General features: G+C 35.2%; 1 protein-coding gene across 1 annotated transcript; it reads right to left on the bottom strand.

Moving 5' to 3' along the window:
* Window positions 1–18,023: 18,023 nt before the first annotated feature.
* Window positions 18,024–23,799, bottom strand: LOC110737124 (RNA exonuclease 4-like). The gene is made up of 7 exons (XM_021917494.1): window positions 23,549–23,799; window positions 21,730–21,881; window positions 21,508–21,641; window positions 21,186–21,406; window positions 20,904–21,110; window positions 18,961–19,041; window positions 18,024–18,753 (listed from the first exon to the last, which is right to left on the bottom strand). Exons 1-7 carry the CDS (start codon window positions 23,587–23,589, stop codon window positions 18,489–18,491), a joined length of 1,101 nt encoding a protein of 366 aa, XP_021773186.1. The 5' UTR covers window positions 23,590–23,799; the 3' UTR covers window positions 18,024–18,488.
* Between the last annotated feature and the right edge of the window lie 267 nt (window positions 23,800–24,066).

Raw genomic sequence — 24,066 nt, forward strand, 5'->3', positions numbered from 1 at the left:
CTAGACCAAGCTTAGCTTTGTAGCTAGGATGATACGTACTACGTATATAGACTACATTTAATATGCCATGCCATTAAAATTGTACAGTCTTATTTGTTGGGAGTATATTAGAGACTATTAGTGGTACGATGTACGTACTAGTTATTGTTAGGAAATACTCCTACTTGTACAAACTCTAGTACAACGAAAATGTGGGAAAATAAGAAAATTACAATATACGAATATATTCAATTACACATACAATCCAAGCAAAACAAGTCTAGAATGAAAATTACAGGTGAAATCAAACTAAACTACAAGTATGAAAGATATACACTTACCTCACTCCAAGCCAATGAAACCAACAAAAACATGAGAATACCAAGGACCACGTGAGTCTTCAATACTTAATACTCATCTAAGGCGTGTAAACACTTTTCTAAAGCGATTATTTCCCCTACAACGATGCTTGGGTTGAACCGAAAATTCACTTTGAGATACAGTAGACGAACACTACGATCTTAGCACTAAGAATGGTAGTAAGATGATCAAATTCTCAAAGAAAACTTAAAATGATAGAGGTTTAGATGAAGAGATTGCAAGTTTCTTCTAATAAAGTGTGGAGAGAGAACTTTTGGGGAAGAAAGAAAAACTGAAAAAGGAACGAAAGAAATTGCAACTGCCAATGTACCGCGGGCGCGGCTACCAGGGCCGCGGGCGCGGACAGAGGGAAATGCAAATTTTCTTTAGTTTCTAGAAATGGCTGGTCGCGTGCTTGGAGAGGAATCTCCTTATCCGCCGTGGGCGCGGCCCCCTCAGAGAGGGTTCTCCAACATACACTCTAAATTTTCTAACAATCCTCCCCCATTTAGAGTGTATACTTAAACTTTCTCCACTTCTATCAATTAAGTCACATCTTATGCATCAATGCCAAGGTCCCTACGGATTGAATTGACACCTAGTACAACACACTTAATGATGATCATATCTCATGATTTCCCTATGGAATGAATCACACGGATATCTCTGACCATTCGAAGGTGAAAAACACACAAGATAAATCGAATTTCACATCACTTGACATTTTTATACAGCCATGTGTCCGTATCTTTCATAAGTTCATTAAAGTCTATATGTCCATCTAGACTTCTTGAAGCGGCTAAACTTAGAACTTATATAGGTAGGTTCTCATATACGTAATAGTGCCCTTGTGACAAGACACCTTCATCTAGAGCTTCTCAATTCTAAATCTTTGAGAGCTTAAATAAACACTACCTTGCACATCACAAGTACCAAAGCAATATGAGTCATCAAACATTGCTAACAAACAACAAAAATGCAATTCAACCACATTGAATCTAAGACTTGATGTTTCTTCAAGCATTAGATTAGGTTTCACAAATTTGTGTTTTAGGACATAAACCCATTCCAGTAAAAGCAAATATGATAAAATGCCTTGACATTGCTTTAATAAAGGAATCCGCCAAATTTAATTTCGTAGGAACATTGTTAAGACTTATGACCCCATCATTGATAAGCTCTTTCACTAGGCTATGCCTAAGTGAAATATGCCGAGACTTACCATTATAAACTTGACTATATGGCTTTATCAAATCCGAATTTGAATCACAATGAATAGCCACCGGTGACATTGGCTTAGGCAATACAGGCAACTCTAACATGAGATTTCTCAACCATTCAACTTCCTCACTAGCTGAGACAAGAGCAATAAACTCCGCTGCCATAGTGGAATCGGGAATGCAAGTTTATTTCTTGGAAGACCATGAAATGGCACCTCCCCCAAACATGAACACCCAATCACTAACAGAAGAGTCATCCTCTTTGTAAGTGATCCAACTTGCATCAGAATATCCTTCTAAAACCGAAGGAAATCCACTATAAGACAAACCATAATCCAACGTACCCTTAAGGTACCTCAAGACCCTCCAAATTGCAAACCAATGTTGTATACCCAGGTTACTAGTAAATCTACTAAGTTTTCCCACAGCCAATGCAATATCTGGTCTTGTACTTGTCATGGAATACATCAAGGATCCAATTATCCTTGAATATTTCAATTGGAAATTGTTTTCCCCGAATTCTTAACTAATTTAACATTTGGTTCCATGGGGGTATTAACAGGACTCTTATCAAACAAATTAAACCGTTTAATCATCTTCTCAATGTAATGAGATTGACTTAGAATAAGTCTTCCATTGTCCCTAATGATCTTGATGCCCAAAATGACATTCGCCTCCCCCAAATCCTTCATCTGAAACGATGAGGTTAAGAATTCCTTGGTCAATTCTACTTGTAGTAGACTTGTACCAAAGATAAGCATATCATCAACATATAGACAAATGATGACACCATGACCTTTGTAATCAAATTTGCTATATATACACTTATCAGCTTGATTTTTACTTTGAATCCAAAGAACAAAATTGTGTCATCAAATTTCCGATGCCACTATTTTGGTGCTTATTTAAGTCCATACAATGCCTTAACCAAAATACACACCTTATCTTCCTGTCCTTCCAAAACAAACCCTTCGGGTTGTTTCATATACACTTCTTCCTCTAGATCTCCATAAAGGAATGCCGTTTTGACATCCATTTGATGAATCACTAGATTATATACCGAAGCCATTGCAATCAATAACCTTATTGAGGTAATTCTTGCAACCGGTGCATAAGTCGAAATAATCAACACCATGCTTTTGCTTAAAGCCTTGGATAAACAATCTAGCTTTGAAGATCACTATGGAGCCATCCGGTCTCCTTTTCCTAGTGAAAATCCACTTGCAACCAAAAGGTTTGCAACCGGGAGGTAAATCCTCTAAGACTCAAGTATTATTTCCCATGATGGAATCCATCTCATCATTTATAGCTTCCTTCCAAAATGCACTATCTTGAGAAGTTATGGCCTCGCTATAAGTCTTTGGGTCACTATCCACATTGAAACAATATGGAGTAGTAGAACTAAGGACATCCCTAGAACCTTCAACTAAATAAATTATAAAATCATCTCCGAAGTTCTTAGGTTTCCTTTGTCTCTTACTTCTTCTAACATTAGAAGTCGCATTCTCATTATCGAATGAACATTCATGAGATTCAAGTTGACCATCAAAATCAACAATCTCCTTTCCTTTGGTACTAGCTTGTAGATCCTTAGGTCTACCCATTGATGAAATACGGCTTTCATAAAAAATTGCATCTCTTGACTCAATAATCGAATGTTTTGAAATATAGTCATTTTGTTCCATCACATAGAACCTATAGGTTTTGCTATGCTCAGCATAACCTATAAAAATGCGTTCCAAGCCCCTTTCACCAAGCTTTCTCTTTTTTTTACCGGGCACTCTTACAACTGCCCTACAACCCCAAACTTTCAAGTATCTTAAATTTGGTTTTCTTTTGTACCAAAGTTCATAAGGAGTGGAATCTTTTCCCTTAGAGGGAACACGATTAAGAATGTGACAAGCTGTCAACATTGCTTCACCCCAAAACCCTTCACTCAAACCGGAGTAAGATAACATGGAATAAACCATTTCTTGAAGAGTTCTGTTTTTCCTTTCAGCTACACCATTTGATTGTGGTGCATAACCTGCTGTAGTCTCATAAATTATACCCAAAGATTGGAAATAAGTTGGATCATAATATTCTCCTCCCTTATCAGCTCTAGTTCTCTTAATTAATGATTCTACTTGCACTTCTACCTTGATAGGTCCTATTTTGCACATGTTTTAGGTGGGTATCTAAGCTCATTTGATTACAAAATTAGAGATCTTTGGTGCATATTTGCATTATTTGCTTAAGTTGTGCTCTACTACTCTTCGTTTGTGTGTTTTGATGAATTTCAGGTGATTTATATGCAAATGGAGTATGGTTGGCCAATATTGAGTATAATAATCATGGAGTATGAAAACATATTGCTTAAGAATATCAAATCATGTGTTCGAGACGAACTTGAGTGAAAATGAAGCAAAACGTTGATGAAATACTTGACAAATATGACACCTGTTCACTATTATGCTCATAACTTTTGGTATACAAATTATAATGGAGTGATTCAAATTGCATTGGAAATTAGACTTGAAGACCTTTCCAACGATATATTACACATCTCAAACGGAGCTCCGGATATGAAGTTATGACTGATTTAAGATGAGTGATACGCGCAGCAGAGCAGGCACGTCCGTGCCAAGAACCATGCACGTCCGTGCCTGGAAGACATACTCAACAACAATTTGCTACGTAGTGAGGCACGCCCGTGCCTCCCTATTAGGCACGTCCGTGCCTCCTAGAATCCTAGTGCGCCAAAGCTTGGAGTTAAATCTTATCTTTTTAGGTTTATTTATATACTCTTTTAGGCTTTTTTTTAATTCATTCATTAATTAATTAAGCATTGTTTTATTTTATTTTCTCTCCTTAAGCACTAGTTCTCCTTTATTTTTTTTCCAATTTTTGTAATTCAAGATTCAAGGTTTCTACTTTCAATTTTATTCAAGATTCAGTATTTATTTTTCATCCTTTGTTATTTAATTATGCTTTCATTATTTATTATTGTTTTTGTTTCTTTAATCATGTGTGAGTAGATTCTTTAATTCAAGATCTAGTGTATCCCAAGTAGTATTGATGCATGAATTAAATCTTTAAATTCTTTAATAACTTTAACAATTGAATTGCTAAATTGATTGTGATTATGCCAATGCTAAGTTAGACGTAACTATAGTATTGCGATTATTCCATTGTTTTTATCACAGCAAGAGTTGCGTATAAACGGATTTGAGTAAATCAATTTAGGGTTTGATTCTCAACACGAGAGTAGTTGGGTTTGATAATTGGGAAGTGAGAGTGATGTGTTTAATGTCTTTAATAAGCATGATACCATGAGAATAGGATTGATTGTATGTTAGGGAAGCCATTGATACTCGAGAGAGATCCTTGGTATTTATTAGGGTTTACTTTTCCCCGTTTGATTGAAATTGTATGTTAAGGGTAGAATTACAATTGCATCGATAATAATTGTGGTGAACTAGATCTTAGATGTTTAAGTACTTGATTTAATCACCTTATTTAGTTTATTTTCGAATTCTTCTCATACTTAGTTCCGTAGATAATTGATTATAATTGATTCTTGCTTAGTATAAATTCGAGTCTATGTAATTATTTTTGAACCTTAGTCTCTTGGGATCCGACCCTTACTTGCCAGTCTACATTAGTATTTCTGTTAGGTTATTTTTGATAGGTACGCGACACGCCTACTAAATTTTGGCGCCGTTGCCGGGGACTAACGGTTTTCATCTAGTTATTTGTGATTCGTTTTTGCTAAGCTTTATTTGTTGCTTCGGCTATTATTAATTTTTTTTTCTCTTATGAGTTGAAGATATACATGCCTTGGAGATGGATGCCGGGGAGACGATATTACTTTATATAGTTAGCTTTTATTTTTGGTGAGACTGAATTGTATATATTATATAATTTTTTTTTCCTTTTTTTTTCTTTTGATGGCTATTTTTTATTTTCCTCAATTTGAACATGAGGTGTTTTGGAGGTATTATAATAGACTAGGTGATTATGTTGGTCTTAATAATGGAATTGAACAATGGGATATGTGCCTAGTGTTTTATGAGGGTTTTAATGAAGAAACTAGGACAATTATAGAATCAATGTGTAATGGACAGTTTCTAGCCCAATCACCTGAATATTGTTGGTATTTAATTGAATGGTTAGCTAAGGAAACCTATGAGTGGGAGATGTCTTTACCTAGTAGACCCATCTTAGATAATTTATCCATTCCTACACATAGTACAATCCTTTATCGATGTTCTTATTGTCACTCTATATATCATGATGATTCTTTATGTGATGAAAGACCACTTCCTTATATTTATGATGATGATGAAGGATAGATTAGAAATAAGTCTTATTGGGATGGGGATAAAATTAAGGAAGGGATACATGTCATGAATCTTTTAGAGGATGAAGAACCTTGGGTTGAAAGTCCTATAGAGGAAAATACACTTGAGATTAAGGTGATTGATGAGTCGATTGATGAGCCTTTGTTTGTTAATTCTATTGTCAATGAGCCTCATGTCCCTTTTGTAGGGAAACACACTATTGTACTTTCTTTTCCATTTTTACCTCCTCCGTCACTTCCCTCTTACCCCCCTTTGAATGATGCTTACGATCATGTTCTTGATAATGTGTCGTCGAAGGAGACTAACTTTTTTTCTCGTTATTTTTCTTGTGAACATAGTTTTTTCTTCTCTTTTTATTTTTCTAGGTCTAATAGACTTTTATGGCTAATTTATTATATTTTTCCTTATATTTGCTACATAATATTTTCTTAGTTGTTTGCAGGAACATATGATAAGCTTCTCAAGGCACTAAATTGTTCTGCATTGGTTTATTTATTTTGTATTTGTCATCACCATTAGCTAGCTTTCTTTATTTTTAATCACCTTTTTAACATTATGTGCTAGATTAGTGCCTTAGTGGAGTCGTTTTTTTTTTTTTTTTAGTTAAGGAGAGTATATCTTATGCTAGTGAGAGTTTCTATTTGTGTAGGTTTTGATCTAAGAAGGCTGATATAATAGGAGAAGAAAGCTGGATTATATTCGGGTTCGACCGGGCAGAGCTCGGCTCGATCGGGCGCGTGTACGGATCAGCAAAACTGCTCAACTTCAACAGACCATAACTTTCTTGTTACTTATCAGATTTTTGCGTGTGACCTATCGTTGGAAAGATCTTCAAGTCTACTTTCCGAACAAATTAGAATCACTGCATTATATTTTATACATCAAAAGTTATGATCAGAATAGTGCACATGACTCAATTTTATTCTTTTTCCCACTAACACTTTGTTTCGTTTTTGCTCAAATTTGTTCCAAAGAGATGCATTGCAATCCTCGAGGCTTTGGTGACATTATTTTGGGTGATGATGAAGATGAGGTCTGACTACAAGCTTCCCTTTGAGACAATGAGGACATTTTCTGATTTAGCTTGGGGGAAGTTCTTGTGTACACAAGGTATATCTCTCACCCTCTTTTTCTATTTTAGTGTGTTTAGACTAGTAGTAAGATTTAACGCTTTTGAAAAATTGAAAAAATTTGCAAAAATACGAGAATCATGATAATGAATAGCCATTGAACTACTTCCCTGTGCCCCTATCCTTAATGATAAAAAGGTTTTGATTCAATGTTGATTGAAAGACTTGCATTGTGGACTAAAAGATCATGATTTGACCTTGAATTTGTTGATCCCTAATAGGAGTCAAAGTTATTTAACCATGTAGGATTCAGGAGCTTGATTGTGTTGACCGTGAGGCTTGAGCCTTATATATTCTTTCTTGTGTGTGTTTAGTTCCTGGTGTAACATTGATCTTAGTTTTGACTTTAGACTCTTAGTAGTGTATCGTAATGCATTGCACGTGCATGTTGAAATGACGAAGGCCACGTTCATTAGGTAGCCTCCAGACGAAATTAGAACATCCGTTCCCTTCTTGCTTACCCATGTTGTAGCTTGACTATATTTTTCGTAAACTCCACAAAAATTACCCCTCGGCCCCAATTTAATTACTTTTCCCAAGTCTACCTTGGGGGAGCTATTTTATGCGGTATTTTTGTGTGATTTTGTTTCAAGTTGCAATTGATGTGAAATATTTGAAAGAAAGAAAAAAAAGTGAGAAAAGGAGGAAATAAGCATGGAGGCTTGTTGAGGAATTTGAAAAAAAAAAAAAGAAAAAGAAAAGAGAAACGAAGAGCAAAGAACAAGAAGAAAACAAAAAGAAAGAGTTGAAATTAGAGAAAAAAAAAGGAAGTGTCTTTGTTCTTAAAAAAAATGAATGAAACAATTGTTGGATTGAAAAGGAAAAGTAAGAAAATAATAATAATAAAAAGAGGTTTGAAGTTGAGAAAGTAGGTGAAAGATATGATGGGTGCGTTTATATTATAGTCGGGTTTGTGTTTTGTTGATCGAATTTGGTGAATCGAGGTGTGACTCATTGTTGATCGAATTTGGTGAATCGAGGTGTCCAGTTTTACCGCATTCCCAACAAGCAAACTTGTTGTTGTCCTTCTTTTTATTGGACTTTCCTTTGGAAGAATTGTTATTCTTACTCTTTCCACTACTTGAAGCAGTAGATTTACCTTCCTCCACCACATTGATGGTGGAAGTGCTAGGATTCCCATTCTTAGCACTTTCCATGGCCCTAATCCCTTCTCCAACTTGAAGATGGGTAGCCAAATCAGACAAAGATATGTCCTCCTTTTTGTGTTTCAATTCATGTTTCACATCTTTCCAACTAGTAGGCAGCTTATCAATAATACTTGAAACAACAAATAGTTCATCAACACTAATTCCATGTTGTTTCAAATTACCATATATACGTTAAATCTCATGAAATTGATCCATGATGGACCTATTATCAACAAATTTGAAATTATTGAAATTACTTACAAGGAACTTCTTTCTAAAAGCACCCTCCGCCATATATTTACTCTCCAAAGACTCTCATAACTCCTTAGCAGATTCCATATGTTGATAAACATCAAATAAATCATCCTCCATCCCATTGAGAATATGACCCCGACAAATAAAGTTATTATTATCCCACTTTGATTTCTCACAAACATCTTCCATGGTCTCATTCTCATGTTCTACCGGCCTTGGAGTACTAATAACATAGACAACTTTCAACGATGTAAAAAGAAAATACATTTTCTTTTTCCAACGTCGAAACTCCACCCCGTCAAACTTCTTAAGTTTGACAAAATTAGTGGTAAGTTCTTTCACACTAGACATGACACTAAGATAATCGCTTTAGATTGTTAGGAAATACTCCTACTTGTACAAACCCTAGTACAACGAAAATGTGAGAAAATAAGAAAATTACAATATACGAATATATTCAATTACACATACAATCCGAGCAAAACAAGCCTAGAATGAAAATTACAGACGAAATCAAACTAAACTACAAGTATGAAAGATATACACTTGCCTCACTCCAAGACAATGAAACCAACAAGAACATGAGAATACCAAGGACCACATGAGTCTTCAATACTTGATACTCGTCTAAGGCGTGTAAACACTTTCCTAAAGCGATTATTTCCCCCATAATGGTGCTTGGGTTGAACTAGAAATTCACTTTGAGACACAATAGACGACACTACGATCTTAGCACTAAGAATGGTAGTAAGATGATCAAATTCTCAAAGAAAACTTAAAATGATAGAGGTTTAGATGAAGAGATTGCAAGTTTCTTCTAATAAAGTGTGGAGAGAGAACTTTTGGGGAAGAAAGAAAAACTGAAAAATGAGAATCCTCCCTCCTTTTTTCTTCCAATTTTCATTAAAAGGAACGAAAGAAATTGCAACTGCCGATGTACCACGGGCACGGCTGCCAAGGCCGCGGGCACGGACAGAGGGAAATGCAAATTTTCTTCAGTTTCTGGAGATGGCTGGCCGCAAACTTGGAGAGGGCTCCCCCTATCCGCCGCAGGCGCGGCCCCCTCAGAGAGGGTTCTCCAACATACACTCTAAATTTTCTAATAGTTATAATATGGTCATAAGTCATAACTCATTACTCGTACGAAGTAAGTGTAAGACTCATAAGTCATAACTCATAGTTACCTTGGCCTCCTTGTGGACTATTGTTTGGGGGTCAAAGAAAGTGGAATTAAATAAGAGAGTTGCAAAATTAAAGCTAAGTAAACTATTTGTCCAGAAAAAAATAAAGGGGTATACAAATGTACAATAATTTCTTCGCTAGGACATTCGTTGTATTATAACTAACATTAATTGGACTTTTTACCCAATTTATGTATTTTCGATAAAGTATTAACATTTGACTATATTATTTTACAGATATTTAAAATACAAATGATATGGAGTATCATGTGCTCCCTTCGTCCCTAATTTTTTGTCCCATTTGATTTTTTGCAGTCTCTAACAAGCGTCTTAAAACGGTTATATCTCAATTTTCACACGTATAAAAATTATAAAAACTAAATATCAATAAAATATACAGTGAGACGTATCTAACAAGATCTCACATGATTATATTATCACTTATAGATTAAGAGTATTTTATGGTCAAAGCTTAAAAAATTTGACCCAAATATTTGTTATGGGGTAATAATTTAGGGACAAAGGGAGTAACTTTATATTCCTTACATTCTAAAATAATTGACACTGTTCTACTAGGCATAGATGCCAACGTAATGTCGTATGAGTTTGATCATTAATTTATGAAAATTTTCATTAATAAAAAATATAAAACTTTAGGTAATCTTTTAGAGATCCACAGGTTTTGTACACGATAATATAGTTAATTTTTGAAGGGTAATTTTTTTTTTTTTATAAAGAATGTATTGTTGTGAAATAAAAAGAAAAGGAGAAATATGGGGAGAATAATTCTATATTCTTATTGAATTATATGTGGGATATACATATATTTATACATGTGATACAACTAGGGTTTGTCTAAGGAACAATAGTATCTAGAATATTCCTGAATAATCCCAGGATATAATGGGTATATCCACTAAATACATATATTATATAACACTCCCCCTTGGACGATCATTATCAAATAATGTGTCTCGTTAAAACCTTACTAGGAAAAATCCGGTGGGATAAAAACCTAGTGAAGGAAAAAGAGTACAACACTTTCGTAATACGCGTTAAAATGCTGCCTCATTAAAAACCTTATAAGAAAACCCAATGTGGAACAAAATCATGATTAAGAAAAAAAGAGTACTGACACTTATTTTACAACCAATAATAGATTATTTGACATAATCTAAACAGTAAGCTCTAAAAAGATGAAGATTATCCTCAATAGGGTGACCACATCTTATACATATTGGATTTAAAAAGGGAATTTTTTTTTATAGTGTAAGAGCAACAGGTAGAGTAGCACTAATTATATTTCCAAATTCAGGAAAGTTACCCTAGATGATGTTCTATGGCTTAATTCGTTTCCAAGAGAAGTAATTCACTGTCTTGATGAGCTGCATATGGACAGTTTGACAAGCAAAAAAAAAAAAAAAAAAAAAAAAAAAAGGGAAATTCGAGAAGGAGAGAGTAAGCTGCAAAAGAGGGGGGAAACTATTTATACAGTTAGAGTGAGTGGGTGGGTTAGTTTAAATAAAGGAGGGAAAGTAAAGAGGGAAAAAAAGGAGGGAGTATTTTATGTTAAAAAATCGAAAAAAGCCAAAATTAACCTAGGATTAACATTTGTTTAGCAGATTGGTTACTGTAGATAATTGTGCTCAATCTTAGGTGTACCGTTGATAAACAATAGTTAAGTAGGTGTAACATTGATAAACGCTCGAACCTTGGGTGTACCATTGATAATTTCCCAAAATTCTATATCCATTAATCTTTGCAGAATTAGTAAACCGACATTATAGCTACCTCCTCTTATATAAACCAAACTTTCCAACCTACTAAAACACCAAGAAATCCAAATAATTTTTTTTTTAAAACTCCGATCCCATGAAATCCAAACCTGTTCTTCAACAGGTAGTAACAATGTCGATGTCGACAATGACTCGATTTCGGATGCCGAATCATCATCACCTATATCATCTTCATATTTATCCTACTTGAGGAAACAGTTTGGACGTGTAAGTGTAAAGTAGCACCATGAAACACCAACTAATCAAAGTCAAACATGATTGTCTTGAGAAATATTATAAGGACAACTCTTCCGAAAAAGTTGAAAGTAATGATTATGCTAGTGAGGCTAAGTCTTTGCAATAAGAGGAAAGTGCAAGAAAATTTTGTTACTCTTGATATTTGATTATTCTTTGTAATGATTTAGTTAACTAGGTTAGAATTAATTAGGGTTTAATATTATTATATTTACATAAATAATTCAAATAATACCATCTTGGAATACCGTTTCTTATTGATTTTGTAATAAATCCTACGTAACTTTTTTTTAATTAATATATATTTAGCTTCAATTATTATTGATATAAAGTTTATTACTCCCTCCGTTAATTTTTATTTGCAATTTTGGGGAACTTTACGGTTCACGAGGCAAAATTTGATAATGGTGATTAATGTATTATAGGGGTATGTAATTAAGGTGGAGAGAGAATGTTTGGATAATTAATTAACCACCCACTGCCACCACCAAGACCGGCCAACACCACCGCCGCCTTCACCAACACCACCGCCACCTTCACCAACACCACCGCCACCTTCACCACCACCGCAACAAACCCCACGAAAGCACCAGCACCCTCACGAAAACCCACCACCCTCACGAAATCACCACCGTACCACCCACAAAAACCCAGGCCACCACCTCCAAACAACCCCACGAAATCCAAAACCCACCCACCAAAACCCAAATCCACGACCACCCACCAAACAAATCCACGACCACCCACCAAAACCCATCAACGGAACCACGAAAACCAACCCATCGAACACGACAACCCACGAAAACCAACCCACCAGAAACTAAACCCCCAACTCGAACCCAAAACCACGACCCACACCGCCTTCACCACCACCACCTCCAAACAACCCCACGAAATCGACCTCTACGAAACCCACCACCACCTCCAAACAAACCCCGTACCAGCCACAAAAACCCAGGCCACGATCTCCAAACAACCCCACGAAATTGACCTCTACGAAACCCACCACCACCTCCAAACAACCCCCGTACCACCCACTAAAACCCAGGCCACCACCTCCAAATAATTCCCACGAAATTGACCTCTACAAAACCCACCACCACCCCCACAAAATCACCACCGTACCACCCACAAAAACCCAGGCCACCACCTCCAAACAACGCCATGAAATCAACCTCTACGAAACCCACCACCACCCCCACGAAATCCACGCCCACAAACTCCCAAAAATCCAGCGAAATTGTTGAAGTTGAAGAGAGAGAAAGAAGATTTGTAAAAAAATCAAAGGGATAATGAGATTGAAAGAGGAGAGAGAAAATATGGGGGAAGATGAAGATGAATGAAGATGGTTTTGGGTTTCTTGAATTGAAGATGAAGAGTTGATGAATTAGATTAGGTTGGCTGGGGTGAAAATTGGGTGAGAATTAGTGATTAATAAAATCTGATTATAGTTAGTAAATTGTGTTTTAATTTTTTAAAGGAGGGTAAAATTGACATTTGACTAGTTTTTTTTTACTAAAAGAGGAAAGAAAATAGAAAGTTGCAAATAATTTTTAGCGGACTAAAATAGCAAAAGTTGCAAATAAAAATTAACGGAGGGAGTACTTTATTTCTTTATAAGTTTGTGAAGCTAAATTGGGTGATCTTTATCTAAATCTTGTTAATTACCTTCTCTAAATCTTCTTAATTACCTTTGTTAATACAAAACTTAATATACTAGTGTCGTATATAACAATGCAGAAATTCAAAACGCATCTACTAATTAAAAACGATGAATTATACTACATAATATATAATTAATCACTACTCCCAATTACCTGGACTACATTGCAATATTAAGTGGGGCAAATTTTCCTCAAAATATTCTAGCTAGATATCGTCTAAATTACAAATTCTTGCATAACTTAGTAGACAAAAGAATCAGTTGCACAGTTGTAGCTACATCTCACTATAGTCGTGTAAGAATGATTTTTCTTTCTTCCCCATAAGGATTTCAGCCGGTTCTACCAAGAGTACTGTGAAAACTGTCAAGCACAGTACTACACGGGAAATTCCCTATTTCTCGTAGTGAGAAACGAAATTTGTTTCTCATGGAGATATTTTCGTGAATAAATCAACAAGTTTTCATTATACTACATTTTTTGTCATTTGGAGCCATATCAAGTAACTGTACAACGCTTTCTGCCCTTCAGAGAGGCCATTACCATTGCAAGTTGATGGGAAGATCTAGAAGCAACTCAACTTGTCGAATTGAATAGCTCGTTGTTTCTCTTGGTGTTTTAACCGAGCTGCAACAGAGTCTGGGTCAAGGCCTTGCGTTGTCTGTAGTTCCTGCTGTTCAGCTCTCACCTCTTGCAGTAATGCATCAACTTCTCTCACGAAATCAACCCTCAGAAGAACCTCGTTGGTCTCCAATGGAGGATGTAATGGACCTTGATGCTGTACACAGTCTTATTTATTGGGAGTATATTAGACAATTAGTGGTACGATGTACGTACTAGTTATAATATGGTCATATAGTCATAACTCATTACTCGTACGAAGTAAGTGTAAGACTCATAACTCATAGTTACCCTGTCCTCCTTGTGGACTATTGTTTGGGGGTCAAAGAAAGTGGAATTAAATAAGAGAGTTGCAAAATTAAAGTAAACTACTTGTCCAAAAAAGTTAAAGGGATATACAAACAGCGGCGGAGCCAGAAATTTCAAACCCGGGAAACAAATAGGCATCGTTTAATTTTTGACAAAAATGTTTACAACTCTAAATTTCCAAAATATGGAGTACTTAGTCATAAAAGTCCAACATCATGTACCAATTCTTCCTCCATGCATTAATATATGCTTATTATGTGTTTAGAACTTTTGAAGAATTTGGATATTAAGGGTCTGTTCATCCTCTTCAGTTTAATTTCAGTTCAGTTCAGCTCCAATAAGTTCAATTTAGTTCAGTTCAATTCCTAATTTCCTTCTCTCATAAACAATTCATTTCAGCTCTATTTAGTTCAGTTCAGCTCCAATCAGTTCAGTTCAGTTCAGCTCAGTTCAGTAAATCAGAACATGCCCTAAATAATGTAGTCAATTAAATGCATGGTTCATAACTCCCTATTATAACCGTAATTTGCGGTATTGTTCATGCAAAAGCAAAACTACAATTAGAATTATCCAAATAAATATATGGCATAATTGTTACAGAAAAAAAATGAAAGAAATACTATCTTTTTCCTTTAAAAAAGGAATGTACAATAATTTCTTCATTAGGACATTCGTTGTATAATAACTAACATTATTGGACTTTTTACCCAATTTATGTATTTTCGATAAAGTATTAACATTTGACCACATTATTTTACAGATATTTAAAAACAAATGATATGGAGTATCATGTAACTTTATATTCCATACATTCCAAAATAATTGACGCTACTCTACTAGGCATAGATGCCAACGTCGTAAGAGTTTGATCATTAATTTATGAAAATATTCATTGGTAAAAAATGTAAAACTTTAGATAATCTTTTAGAGATCAAAAGGTTTTGTACAGGATAAATAGTTAATTTTTGAAGGGTAATTTTTTTTTTTTTTTCTAGTTCATATTGATTTGTGGGATTCTGAAAGACGAATTATTGTGAGAAACATGCCATGATGCCAATTAGAAAAGTACATGATGTGAAAGTAGTTCAGTAACTCACCTGGAATACTTCTCTGCCTTCAATTTACACTTGGCTTCTTTTTGTTTTTTAACTAAATTGTAGAAGTCTTCTGATTCATCACACTATCTCCAGCATCATCTCCATTGCCAGTTATGCCACCCAAACTCTGACTCATTATCAAGTTCAGCAACATCACTATCTTTTGACTTGATTCCGGCTCTAGCAGAACCCGAAGTTGGTGTTTCCATCTCCTTTCTCCTAGATCATCTCTTTCAGGCAAGTTATCGTCACCAGATACACCCTTTCAAAAGTTGCAAGAAAATAACACTTAATAGTGAATGTTTTTCATCGACAGTACTTGAGCAGTCAGATTATACTGATAACTAACCATGAATGCTGCTATAAATTTCAACACATTGCAATCGACATATTGACACAGGGATTATTGAAAAAGTTAACGATGTAGCCTGTTTCCTCGTGATCAAAAGCAAAGGTATCAAGTATGACAGTAAATAGTATTGAGCCAATGAGCTTATTAATTAGTACAAGTTGACTACATACTCCTGTCCAGAAATAAGTCACATAGTCCCAAGACTCCCACCACCTCAAATTCAGCATATAAAAGAATTTTACTCAAAAAACCGTTATTACAGACTCGTAGTTTGACCATTCCCATAATCTCCTGGTCTCTGCATCACTCAATATAGGCAAGGATACATCCCTCATCCTACAGGCTATAGCTGGAAGGTGGCAATGGATCAGAAAATCATGATCAACAATCAGGACCTCTTCTCAACTAATCAAAATTTCCATGAGCAGTTGCTTAAAAACTTCAATTTACATCAAGACACAAAAAAATTTAGGGAAATTGCCCCGTATACCCCTGAAAACTTTCAAATGCACCATTTATAAAAGATAAGCACTAAATATCCTCATCATCTATCAAATGCTCAAATGCACCATTTGTAAAAGATAAGCACTAAATATCCTCATCATCTATCAAATGCACGTATCATTGACTTATCAAACTAAAGTCATGCCCGCACACCGACTCGCTTTTACTTAAGTTTACTTGATAATAAAATGTTTTAGCAACAATATAATAATTTAATAGAAATTGATGCTTAAGGGTCTCAATCTAACAAAATTAACATTTGTTAGGAGTCTAGGGGTATTCGGTGCATATTTTTTATTTACAAATCTCAGGGATACATGTGGTGCATTTTTCTAAACCTGAGGGTACACGGAACAATCGGCCAAGTTCCACTATTCTCAAACATCTGACAGGGAATGATCAGAATCCAATGGCCACCAGAACTGCCAAATCATGCTATTTAAGTTGTCAAAAAGTTAACGATGTTTACTAGAAAGAGTAAAGGCACAACTACTGTTACGAGTAGCACCCTCCAAAGCCATGACATCGTCATCATAATCATCAGTCGTTTCAAGCTTTCTGTTAATTCTACCAATCATACCACAACAAAATCATGTACATAAAAAAAGAAAGGTCTATCTTACATAGAAATTATGTGTGTTCATAATTGGCAAAACAGAATATACCCAGGAATTTTCTTTAGCTTCATATTCTTTCAATGTTGAGTGCGCAACTCAGAGAGAGGAGGAGGCACTAGGCAGGGCTTTGTTCATATGTTTTCTTTTTCCCTTATTTTCAGAGCAATTCAATAGATTGGAGCTAAATTAATAAAAGCCTTAACCTACCACAGTTATAAATGGGTCAAATCCGTCCAATAAATAATTGGGTCGGGTTTTTATATGATCGCTCATTTATGGATTCTTAATGAGGCTGGTCAGGGTTTATAATGATTTAGAACCTCTTTATATAGTATCAAACTAATACAAAGTATATATCAACTTCACCCATTTCAAATTACCAATATTAATAAATTTATAAATAACCTTAAATATATTAGTTATTATACTTCATCTATTCCAAATTACTCATTGTGACCTTTTTTTTATTACTATATATTCATGCATATCACTTTGACAAACCTTTTTTTGCCAATACTATATATGAAAACAAATATTAGGGTGTGTTCTCTTCACCTTACATAAAACTGTGAGTTTCAGGTTTAATAAGTTTAGATAAGTTTAATTAAGTTTTAATAAACCTCTAAGAGTTTAATCTGGTTTATGAGTTTCAATAAGTTCAATAAGCTATAAGAGTTTGATCTGGTCTATGAGTTTCAATAAGTTCAATAAGGCCTAATTAGTTCTAATAAGGCAATAAGCTCCCATAAGTTCAACCAGGTCTAATAAGTTCCAAAAAGTTTAATCTTAATATATTAAGTTAATTTTTTTTAATAAAAAGTATTAAATTTTGTATATCATATTAATTGTACCAATATAATTATTTTAGTATAACATTTAAAAAGTAAATCTTATATAGAAGTAATATATTTTACCCTATTCATCATAGTTAAAAATTAGATAGATTCGATTAGATGGTTTTGCATAATAATAGATTAATAATGAGCTTATCTGATCTAATATGAAATCATTTTTTTCTAAAATAAGAAAAAAATAAGTTGAACTGAACAAGGCCTAAATATTACAAGTACAAAGAATAAGTCACATACTTCGTACTAGTAACTAGTGTGTGAGGGTATGTGTATCTTGTTGGTGTTTTTTTGGCATTAAACTTCTGAGACTTTAGTTTAAGCAACAAAGCACAAAAAACTTGAAATAGCACTGAAACATCTGTGAGTGAAATTTTAACACGGTTATGGTCATCTACAAAACTGTGGAACATAAAAAAAATTCATAGATAATTCTGTTTAAAGGCCATTCTCTAATATAGGGTAATAGATGTACGGTGACCGGATGGCCAGAAAACCGAAGTCAAGTAACTACCCTGGAGTTTAACTACATCCACTGATCCACATTGTTCGGGTTTTAGGAGCGAAAATACAGAGTTTGTGCTCCCAAAATTACATACCCTGGAACTCAGATGATTCTATTTCTAACTGTACCAAAGACTTAATTCCAAAAGGGGGTTAATTCCTCTAATTTGATTATGGATAAGCCGAACCCTATGGTTTCAAGTTTCAACCGATACTATGAACAGACCACGGTAACAAAACCTTTCACTAGTATTCACTATTCACAACTTTTCAACTCTTCAGACTCTTTGCTGTGCTCTCAAGTTGAGCGGCATCAACTAGGGACTTATTTATAGCCGTACATTCGGGACTGTGTCCAAACACCAACAACGATACTTTGACCTTGACATCTCGAATAGTTCATCAGGTGTCAGCTTCTCAAGATCTTTCATTTTGCAACAATCAAACTCATTGGTAATAAATTCAGTAACCTGACTGGGTAAGCATGATCCCACGAAATCTTTGAGATGATCTTGGTCACGCATTCTCTTGTACAGCCTCATTACAGAGACACAGTCTTCGTACGGATCGTGTATTCCCATCTGAATATCATAGCTGCATTTACACAGTGAAGAATCAAATTCAGAACTAATTCAAAGAATGGTTAAAGTCTGCCAATTTACTCGACCCTTTCTCTCTGACACACATCAAACAGACAAACCAAAAGAGTAAAAGATAAAATAAACCATGCAATCAACGGATTCAACATTACATATATGGGCAGTGATAGTTACGAGGCGCACACAAGTGAGGTAGACATACCCAAGGTACATTTTTGTCAGATATTTGAGTGAGTGGCTGACCAAATTTGTTTTCATCAGCGGATGATATTTGGCAGTATCCCTGCAATATTATGAAATCAGAAAAGCCTTCCAAATTTCAAAACCAGGCAGGAGGAATTTAATATAAGAACCAGATGGAATAAGATCATAAACCTAAATTCAGAATCTGTATCTATTTGAAAGCACATTGTGCTGTGAGCTGCCTATTCAATAAAAAAACCAGGAAGAAAAAAGATGGGATTTTCATAAGAGAGCCTCACACCATAGCAGTACACCGCAATAAGAATCAAATGCAAGATCTAGAAAAAGCAATGACCACACTCGTGAAATATTACATTTTCATTGCTCTATTAGTTCACTTGATTTCAGATGCATCACATTTCACAACCCTCTACCATCAATCTACAAATTTATTTATGACAGGCATGACACATGGAATTGTATATATATCAGCCTCATCTTGGGCCTTGAAGCATGAGCTGATACCGGAGATTGAGAACATGTTTTTCTGATGACAAAAGACCTAAATGCATGGAACAGTGATATTCCTCTCATTTCTGTAGCTGTCGTTAACTACAAGGAAATGAAGGAAGCTATAGAGAAAATGTAGGACATAAAATTTGTTGTGAAGTATGTGAACTATGAATTATTGCGGAAATTTTCAGAATAGGACCTCAAATAGACTTAAACCCACATGAAGACCTGGTTTTAAGGTAGATGGAGCAAATAAGACCTTTCAAAGAGAATTCAGCAAGCACCCACATACGAAGTTAGACCACATCTAAACTACCAAAAGGAAAGATAATGCTAAAATCACCGAACTCCATATCAGATGTGCACATTTTCAGTCAAACTTCCATCAATATATGAAAAGAAACTTTTATGAAGATTACTCATTACTGGTGACTACAGGATAATTTGAGATTGAAACCATGGAAATTGGAAAGGTTGCACTATTTTCTCCAGCCATTGGGCAGAGGGGATATGGAAAATATGATATGTTTATGAAGAACTAAGGTAAGGGAAGGAGATCAGCCACACACACACACACACACACACACACACACACAAAAAAAAAAAGGAGGAAAGGTCAACTTGCCGGAAATTTGACTATTATGCTGAAAAGTAGAGAATTAAGGTGCTACTTGACAAACTCTAGGGCCTTAAAAGGTGTTCCAATTCCCCATATCAAAGCAAATGTATTTTCTCACAATATTTAAGTCTTAATATCCCTATATTTATCAACCCGTAATTGCATGCATTTAGGACAGAGATATGAAAAAGGCTAAAGGCCAAAACAGCAGTACTTAACAGCTGATTATGGCATATAACAATCAGAGTCTAACTTTCAACTTTCCAAGTTGGAGAGAAAGCTTGCAATCGAGTTTTCTAGGGTTCATTCATTTACACAATTACACAGGTAAATGAACCACTTAAGGTAAAAAGCAGCAAGACAATGGCGCAAACATAATAATCATACTTCCCCTATTTGGTAGAGAGCAATCATGGGCTTCATAGCATTGTAATATGCAATTTTTTGCAGTCCGTCATGAATTTACAAGAAACCACTCTCATTAAAATTGAGGGGGTATTAATTCATACATCTGACCCAACAGAACTCCAGTCATAATAATCAGAGCCTTGTAAGGTGCACTTGAGGCAATTTTTATAATGTGAAGGTACCTCATGAGTTGCCATATAGGATGCAAATGTAATTTGAGACTGACAAGAAAACTTACATTTCCAAGTTATTGTAGATTTAAATAGAAAAACATAATTCCTAAGAGGCTAAGGCCACCCCCGCAGGTATTAGTCAACAATAATTAAAGAACTCCAGAAGTGATAGCATCATTAAGCAAGTATAATGTTTTATTAAGTGATCACCAGCACACAAGTATAACATTTCAGAGAAAACAGAGCTACCTGATCAGGTGGTCTGGATAAGTCATATTCAAACAATCCAAATCATGCTCCAGAGAGTGACCCACAAGAAGCTTGGCCTTTCCACCATCAACTCTCACTATTCCTATGGACTCACCATTATATAGGATTTCCAGAATCTTTTCCTGCACTTCTTTCAAAGGCATTGCATCTCTTAGATGTTCTTCACTTAAGCCAGTCAAATCAGATCTGCAGCATTTTGCAAGGAATAGTCCGGTCAAAAAAATGTGTACAAACATGATCAAACCTGAGGTAAGAGTCTACCTGTAATCAGTAACAGGCATCTGAGGTTTTACATAAGCATGAAATATTATATCCTCGTTCTCATCAATAAGGCAAACCCTACCACATAAATTAAGAGTTCCATCACTACCACCTCCAACCATTTCACAGTCCATCGCAACTGCTTCATGAATCTTCGGGACACCATTGCTTCTGTCAGAAATCGAGTTTTTCAGTTCCATAGAAGGCAATGATATTGTACCCTGAAGTCATTGACCAAACTTGTATATTACAGAAATGCATTACACAAAACTTATACAATGGAAATTGTTAAAAAAGAACTTGTAATCAAAGATTGACTTACAAGGCGAGTAGGTGGAGGTAGCTGACAAGTCCATTTATGCTCACTTAACAAAATGCAGCTGTCAAATATTTTCATGCAAAGACCACATCCCAGTTCATGAAAGATTCTACTGCAATTGTCTTTTGCCAACAAACCTGAAGGGTTGGTCAAAGAAATGCTAAAAAAACCAACTTAACGGAATTTAAGGGAAACTAATTTTAAGATTTCCTGTCACTCACTCACCTTTTGAATGCTCCCTGAGAGATTCAAATGATCTGCAGTGTTTCTTACATACTCCACATTTAGGTTGGTGCACCGAGTGGTATGAGACCTTCATGTGCTCCACAAGATGCTCTTTTTTGTTATATTGCTTATAGCAAGCTGAGCATTTATGCCTGTTTTTAGAGAAGAGAGCAACAAATCACACATATTAGCCAAAGTAATGTCAGGAGATTTAGCAGATCAGCAAAGCACATTCCGGAGGAAGGACGAGAATTTTCTTTTGGAATAATAAAAAGTTTTAATTCAGCACTAAATCAACCACCCTCAATCTTCCCCAACTCTTAGCAAGACAAACTAAGCACCTGAATTCCAGCTAGACAAGTTGACCAAGGCCTGACCCGTAAAATATAATCCAAGGGGCGACCACAACAGAGCGAAACTGCATTTTAACAAATCATCATTGATCATCCCCCTTTTCCTCCCTTAAGATACTAGCAATTTTCACTCTTCAAAATGCACTAGCCACCTGCCGATATGACTCTGTAAATTGAAACTGTGCCAAGCTAATTATGCTACTATGCGACCCACATTTGAGCAAACAGTACAAGGAATTCTCCAATCTCCTCCCAGGCTCCCACTACTTTTGCGATGAAATTCAAGTTCCAACTGAACGTGTTGGATAATTACGGACTTTAATGGATTTTTGCCATGTTTAGAATGTCCTAACTTGGAGTTGGTTAAGTTGCATGAAAATGGAATATGAAGACATTAAAGAGGCATTTCAGATCATTGCACCTCCGCACCACACCACGCCTGCCAAGAAAACTACTCAAGAAACCAATAAACATAGTGAAAAGAAAATGAGATCCAAAGAGGTCACCTTCAATCAAGCCCTTCCTAGCCCCAAACCATCACATGGAATCGACTTCCACTAAGATTATCAAACAAGTAGAATACAACCCTAAATCCACTTCTTCCACCTCAACTATAGACCTAAGTAACTCTATCACCTCACTCAAAAAACCTCATTTCATCCAATTGCGCCGGCCTTCCCTTGAGCTAGCTTGAAGACAACAATATTACAACTCCTCCATCTAGCTTCATCAACTGAGAATCATCTAAACTCATAATCTAAAATTCCTCGATAAACATTTATCATCAAAATGTTGAAGCTTAAAACTTAGAAGCCTATTCCTCGGGAATTAAGTCAAACTATTCACCCACAAACCAATTACATATAGGAATATTACAGCAATTCCCTTTTACCAATGTCCCTAATAGGCTAATACAACTCCTTAAACACAACCAAAATTAGGAAAAATCAAACACATTAAGACCCTTTGAAAGATATGGCATACAAATTATGTTACATAAAATGCACGCACAAAGTACAGCATTTAAATGAAAATAACATCCACCCTTTTTTTCAGGGATTTTTAATGTATTACTGTACACTAAATATAAGTACCAAAAATTCGCAAATTTGATAATAAAAAACACATGCAATTTCACAATGAGAGAAATTTTCAACCAAGCAAAAATTCAGCATGTATAAATTCCTCATTAATAATTACAAATATTTACCACGAAATATTTTCAATTTTTCAACACACCCAGAAAAGTACACTCATTTCAATAAGTCTTTGCAAATTATTACACAGCCCTAAAGATGGAATCTTTATAACTGAAACAAATAACCCATTTCACAAATTACCACAAAAGTGTAAAAAACTAAATAAATTTCTCAATATTTTACAAAGGCAACATTGATAAATCTTACAAAAATCTCAGTAAATACAAAGAAAGTGGGGGAAGAAAGAGAGAAAAAGAAAGGAGGAACCTGGTTTTGACAGACTTAGGAGGATTAGTCTCAGAATCCATGAAAAATGAGAGTTTTTGATTGAAAAGAGAAGCAGCAACAATGGCGGGAAAGAAGAAAGGAAAGAGCCAGAAAGACCTGATCGCAATATCCGGAGTTTATAAGAGTAAGCAGTGTTCATATGTTGTGGGCGGTGGTAGGGTAAGTTTGTGGGTACTTGGACACTTGGTAGTGGATGTTGATTGTTCCATCACTTAAGCTTTAAATTAAATATCAAAAATCAAAATTAAGGCATAAGTTTCGTTAAATTGAATTACCCTAATCCAATAGTCACATGAATTTATACAACTTCTAAATACGAGTGTACGAGTTACAATTAAAGATATCTCGTACTCTTATATTTTAATTTTAGGGTATAATCATACAAGTGTACCTTACAATCAAACTTGCTTCGTACTCGTAGCATCTTAGCTTATAATCAAACTCGCTTACCTTTTGAGGTAAGTTATCATGCCTTTATTTCTCCTTTTTTCTTAGAG

The sequence above is a fragment of the Chenopodium quinoa genome, unplaced genomic scaffold (genome assembly GCF_001683475.1).
Source record: "Chenopodium quinoa cultivar QQ74 unplaced genomic scaffold, ASM168347v1, whole genome shotgun sequence".
In the NCBI taxonomy this organism is placed as follows: domain Eukaryota; kingdom Viridiplantae; phylum Streptophyta; class Magnoliopsida; order Caryophyllales; family Amaranthaceae; genus Chenopodium; species Chenopodium quinoa.

Coding starts and splice junctions, on each gene's coding strand:
- LOC110737124 (XM_021917494.1), bottom strand. CDS start 23,589: ATGGATTCTGAGACTAATCCTCCTAAGTCTGTCAAAACCAG. Junction 21,111..21,185: donor ATGCCTGTTACTGATTACAG/GTAGACTCTTAC, acceptor AAAATGCTGCAG/ATCTGATTTGACTGGCTTAA. Junction 18,754..18,960: donor CTGACAAAAATGTACCTTGG/GTATGTCTACCT, acceptor GTGTAAATGCAG/CTATGATATTCAGATGGGAA.